The sequence below is a fragment of the Thamnophis elegans genome, chromosome 16 (assembly GCF_009769535.1).
Source record: "Thamnophis elegans isolate rThaEle1 chromosome 16, rThaEle1.pri, whole genome shotgun sequence".
NCBI lineage: Eukaryota > Metazoa > Chordata > Lepidosauria > Squamata > Colubridae > Thamnophis > Thamnophis elegans.
The window spans coordinates 28,457,750-28,463,633 of NC_045556.1; the positions used below are offsets into that span (position 1 = coordinate 28,457,750).

Here is a 5,884-nt window from a genome sequence, read left to right on the forward strand (position 1 = left end):
GTTTTTTTTTAATTATTTTATTTTTATTACATAGACAGCACAATCACACAACGGAAAAAGAAAGGCAGAGGGGAAAAAAAACCCCACACACAAGGGGAAAAAAAAGGAAAAAAGAAAAAACCCATCATCCCATACAGTATGTCATTTGATTACAGGTGCATCCACCCATACACACATCCCGTATCTCTCTGTTATATATTTAATAGACACCACAATAACCTAGGATTTAAAAAAAAAAAGGCAAAAACACCCAAAAGGGGGAAAAATGGAAAAAAAAAAACAACCATCATCACATGCAGCATGTCGTTTGGTTACAAGTGTTTTAACATCTGCATCTTCAAATAATATTTACCGTCTCAAATGTTTCATCTAACTAAAGGCCTCATTTTCATTCTACAATATATATTCAGTTAACATTAGCATTATTTTCCCCCAGAAATTATACTTATATTTATTGTTAACCTTGCATTTCATACCTTCAGAGATCTTATTCCTTCATTTTTCAACAAAACCTGTGTGAGTTCTTTGATGTTTATTAAGACCACTCCTTTGACTGAAGCTCTTTCCACACTCCAGACATTTATGTGGTTTTTCACCTGTGTGAATACTTTGATGGATATTAAGACTGCTCCTTACACCGAAGCTCTTTCCACACTCCAGACATTTATGTGGTTTTTCACCTGTGTGAATTCTTTGATGGATATTAAGATTGCTTTTTTCACTGAAGCTCTTTCCACACTCCAGACATTTATGTGGTTTTTCACCTGTGTGAGTTCTTTGATGTTTATTAAGACCGCAACTTTGACTGAAGCTCTTTCCACACTCCAGACATTTATGTGGTTTTTCACCTGTGTGACTTCTTTGATGGATATTAAGACTGCTCCTTACACGGAAGCTCTTTCCACACTCCAGACATTTATATGGTTTTTCACCTGTGTGAATTCTTTGGTGTTGACGGAGGTTACTACACCTAATAAAGCTCATTCCACACTCCAGGCATTTGTAGGGTTTTTCTCCTGAGTGTGTTCTTTGATGGATAGTAAGACTGTCCCTTACAATGAAGCTCATTCCACACTCCAGACATTTATGAGGTTTTTCACCTGTATGAATTTTTTGATGTTTATTAAGACCGTTCCTTTGACTGAAGCTCTTTCCACACACCAGACATTTATATGGTTTTTCACCTGTGTGGATTCTTTGATGGCTATTAAGACCGCTCCTTTGACTAAAGCTCTTTCCACACTCCAGACATTTATGTTTTTTTTCACCTGTGTGAATTCTTTGATGGCTATTAAGACTGCTCCTTACATTGAAGCTCTTTCCACACTCCAGACATTTATGTGGTTTTTCACCTGTGTGAATTCTTTGATGGCTATTAAGACTGCTCCTTACATTGAAGCTCTTTCCACACTCCAGACATTTATGTGGTTTTTCACCTGTGTGAATTTTTTGATGTTTATTAAGACTGCTCTTTTCACTAAAGCTCTTTCCACACTGCAGACATTTATATGGTTTTTCACCTGTGTGGATTCTTTGATGGTTATTAAGACTGCTGCTTTGACTGAAGCTCTTTCCACACTCCAGACATTTATGTGGTTTTTCACCTGTGTGAATTCTTTGATGTATAATAAGACTGCTCCTTACATTGAAGCTCTTTCCACACTGCAGACATTTATGTGGTTTCTCTCCCGTGTGAATCATTTGATGTCGATGGAGATGTCTACTCACAGTAAAGCTCTTTCCACACACTAGGCATTTATGAGGTTTTTCTCCTCTGTGGATTCTTTGATGGATATCTAGACTTTCCCTTGTAGTGAAGCTCTTTCCACACACCAGGCACATATTTGGCTTGTGGGTTCTTTGATGTTTTTCAAGGGTTTGAATTGTTTTGAAGGATTTTTCACATTCCCCGCATTCATACTCTTCTTGAAAATGGACTCTTTGATGTATATAAAGGTGGCCCCTCTGACTGAAGCTCTTTCCACACTCCAGGCATTTGTGAGGTTTGTCTCCTGAGTGGATCCTTAGATGCCTTTGAAGATTGCCATTTATTTTGAAGGATTTTTCACATTCCGTGCATTCGTATTTCTTTTCTCCTGAGTGGACATTTAGGTGGGTTTTAAGAGCATCTTTTCTTTTGAAGGATTTTTCACATTCCCCGCATTCATACTCTTCTTGAAAATGGACTCTTTGATGTTTATAAAGGTGGCCCCTCTGACTGAAGCTCTTTCCACACTCCAGGCATTTGTGAGGTTTGTCTCCTGAGTGGATCATTAGATGCCTTTGAAGATGGTGTTTTCTTCTGAAGGATTTTTCACATTCTGAACACTGATATTTCTGTTGCTCTATGTGGATGCTTACATGCTTTTGAAGATATCTGGTTTTTTTGAAGGATTGTTCACATTCTGTGCATTTATATTTCTTTTCCCCTGAGTGGATTCTTTCATGTCTATCAAAGTCAATCCTCTTATTGAAGCTCTTTCCACATTCCAGACATTTAAATGGTTTCTCTCGTGAAAGGACCCTTAGATGCCTTTGAAGATGGCCGTTTTTCTTGAAGGACTTCTCACGTTCCCGGTGCTGATATTCCTTTCCTTCCTCCTGGATCCTTTGGGGATTTGAGGGTCTTCCGAAGGACCCTCCGCCCTCCAGGACCGTCTCGGGGTCTCCGTCCGTTTCCTCCTCCCCGAATCTCCTTCCAGGCAGCTGCCTTTCCCGGGGTCCCCCTTTGCTCATCTCTTCTGCAACCCCGGAGCCTTCAGGCCTTTCCCCGCCGTCTCCCGAGGCAGCCGCGCCGGGACCGGGCAGGGCTGCTCCGCGGGGTCCGCACTATTCCTCCTCCTCTCGGGCGGCGCTTCCTTCGTTCTCCCGCCGGGCTCCTCCGTCCTCCTGCAGGGCAGAGAGAGGGGCGGGTGACGGCTGCGTCCCCTTCCCAGCAGGGGAGACCCGAGGCCTCCGCCTCCGCCTCCCACGGGCCTCCCTCCCAGAACTCTCCTGTCCGCAGAGCCTCTCAGCCTGGCGACTCCCAGCACTCCCCGCGCCCTACCTGCATCCGGGCACTTCCGTCCCCTAACCGCAGAGTTTCTCCCGTCGCTCCTCTGATTGCGCATTTGTGGGCGAGGCCTCTTCCCCTCCTCCCCTGTCGCTCCCGTAGGCTTCTCCGATTGCGAAGAAAACTTTCTCTTCAGGGCTGTTCATATTTGCATGCGGCAGCTTCTACGCCATCGCATTGGCGGTGCCCGCTTTGTGACTCCGCCCCTCGCTCCTTACTGGCGCGCCGCCCTCGCCCCTTGGTCTCTGGGATCGTCCCCCCTTTGGCTCCGCCTCTCTGCTTCTTGCTCTTGTCATCCGCTCCCTTCCGCCCTCCGCGACTCTTCCTCTGCGGCTTGTCCGCCCTTCCTGCCTTAGTTCGCCCCTCCCCCCAACCTTCTCCCTTTTCGAGGCGGGGCTGCTCTGACTGGGGTGGGGGGGGGCAGCCTTCCCTCCGCAGGCCTACCTGGCAGGGTTGTCCGGAGGGGAGACCTAAGGGGGGGGGGAAGAGTCCAGATTGCTTTTACCTTTATTATATAAAAGTAAAAAGTTGAAGTGTTGTTTATTCTACTGCATCAAAAGGAGAAGAGGACATTAATGCTCCTCCCTCTACCTTACACTTTACTCCCCTCCTCTCTTCCTCCATTATTTTACTTTTACTTGTATTTTTCTTTATATTTTGTATTTCATGCTATGATAAAGAATAAAAAATTGAAAACAAGCGATTCCGAAAGTGAAGGCGCTAGATTTCCCAGTCAACTCCTTTCTGCGAAGCTCCGCCTTTTCCTCTCCAGGCACCGCCTCCTTGATGTTTCCGAACGTCTGGGTTTTCTCGTCACGCCCTTCGCATTTGCATACTTGGTGGTAGTGGTGGTGGTGGTGGTGGTGGTGGGGCTTCTGCGCCATCCCATTGGCTGCGGCCCGCATGATCCCGCCCCCTGCACGATTCTGCTGCACCGCCCTTCCTCGCTGCGCGTCAATCTCAGCTCTTAGATGCATTTTTTCTCCAGCAAGTGGAATCAAACTAAGTTCTCCGCAGAGTTAGAATGAGTTGCAGAGACATAGAAAGGATGAATTCAATATAAATAAAAGAAATAAATCATAAATTAAAAATATAAATAAAAGTACATTAAAATATAAATAAATAACTAAATGAATGAATGAATGAAAGAAAGAAAGAAAGAAAGAAAGAAAGGATGAATTCTGAATTTGCTTAAACATCTAAAGATAAATCAGATTGGAAACAGTTTAGGACAAGAGAGCTGGGATTTTAAAATTATTTTTTTATTGTGCAATGAATGAATGAAAGAAAAGATGAATTCTGAATTTGCTTAAACATCTAAAGATAGATTAGAAACAGTTTTGGACAAGAGAGCTGGGATTTTAAAATTATTTTTTTATTATGCAATGAATGAATGAAAGAAGGGATGAATTCTGAATTTGCTTAAACATCTCTAAAGATAAATCAGATTGGAAACAGTTTTGGAGATGGTAGCTGGGATTTTTAAAAATTTTTTTTTATTGTGCCATTTCTTTTGTTATATATAAAATTTGCACCTTCACAATAGCAGTGCACTGTCTGGGTACAATCTCTTTTCAATACAAATGGTAAACCTTATACACACAATAGTTATTATTATTCTCAAAGTCTATATCCTGTGATCTTCACTGGTCCTTATTAAACATTTTCCATTATTTAATTAAAAGCTCTGTTCAGTTTTATCTATCATTAGTTAATAATATCAAACGTTATAAACATCACACGTGTAAGCATTATCCTCCAAGTCTATTAATCATAGCTGGGATTCTCAATGCGAGAACCAGAACTGGTTTTTCTGAATGGTTTCTGTTTTCTTTAAAAACATTTTGCTTCTTGTCCTAGAAGCTTCAGTTCTTACTTATTGGTGGGAATTGGAAGAACCAGAATCAGAACCAGAGTTAGAAGGAGCCTTAGAGGTCTTCTAGTCCAGCCCTCTATTCAAGCAGAAGAACCTATGCTATTTCAGATAAGTGACTGTCTCTTCTTTAAAAAGCTCCAGTGATGGAGCACCCACAATTTCTGGTGGCAAGCAACTTTGCAACTTTAATAAAATTTGTATGCTGCCCACTCCCTAGGGACTTTGGGCGGCTCACAACAAAAGCAAAAACATAGAATATTAAAAATACAATTATTAAAATAAAATCATCCATTAAATCACGTGGGGCTGGATTTTAATCAACAGCCCCAGGCCTGCCGGAACAGCCAGGTCTTGGTCGCTTTACGGAAGGCCGGAAGAGTGGTAAGGGTCCGGATCTCTGTTCCACTGGTTAATCATCCTTACTGTTAAGGAAGCTTCTCCTCAATTCCAAGTTGCTTCACTCCTTGGTTAGTTTCCATCCATTGTTCCTTGCCATTCATGGGAAGGATTTACATGAAGCTTCTTGGATGGGAAGCAAAACAGGAGCTTGTCGAGCAGAAAGGTGGGCAGTTCGGCGGTTCGAATCTCTAGCATAGGTCTTCTGCGTAAGCAGGGGGTTGGACTAGATGACCTCCAAGGTCCCTTCCAACTCTGTTACTGTTAAAGCGGGGGTGTCCAAACTTGGGAACTTTAAGACTTGTGGACTTCAACTCCCAGAATTCCCCAGCCAGCATAGGTGGCTGCGGAATTCGGGGAGTTAAAGTCCACAAGTCTTAAAGTTCCCAAGTTTGGACACCCCTGTGTTAAAGCCTTTTGGAAAAAGCACGATTGGAGAAGCTCCGGAGAATCGACCCGGAATTATCAACGCGAGCGTCCCTCTACACTTCAAAAGTCTATATTCCTCAGAGCGGAAGTCTATGGCGCCTTCTTAAAGCTTCGCGGACCACACCTTTCTT

At 43.1% G+C, this 5,884-nt stretch overlaps 1 protein-coding gene across 2 annotated transcripts; it reads right to left on the reverse strand.

Annotated features, from left to right (window-relative positions):
* Nucleotides 1–437: 437 nt before the first annotated feature.
* On the reverse strand, nucleotides 438–3,333 carry LOC116519658 (zinc finger protein 883-like). Of its 2 annotated transcripts, none has more exons than XM_032233659.1 (2): nucleotides 3,047–3,333; nucleotides 438–2,889 (listed from the first exon to the last, which is right to left on the reverse strand). In XM_032233659.1, exon 2 carries the CDS (start codon nucleotides 2,734–2,736, stop codon nucleotides 496–498), a length of 2,241 nt encoding a protein of 746 aa, XP_032089550.1. In that variant the 5' UTR covers nucleotides 2,737–2,889; nucleotides 3,047–3,333; the 3' UTR covers nucleotides 438–495. The 2 variants fall into 2 exon arrangements, with proteins under 2 accessions (XP_032089550.1, XP_032089551.1); XM_032233660.1 differs by having other exon boundaries at nucleotides 438–1,268; nucleotides 1,353–3,333.
* Between the last annotated feature and the right edge of the window lie 2,551 nt (nucleotides 3,334–5,884).

Bases quoted from the DNA above. Each gene is read 5' to 3' on its own strand.
- LOC116519658 (XM_032233659.1), bottom strand. From the start codon at position 2,736: ATGAGCAAAGGGGGACCCCGGGAAAGGCAGCTGCCTGGAAGGAGATTC.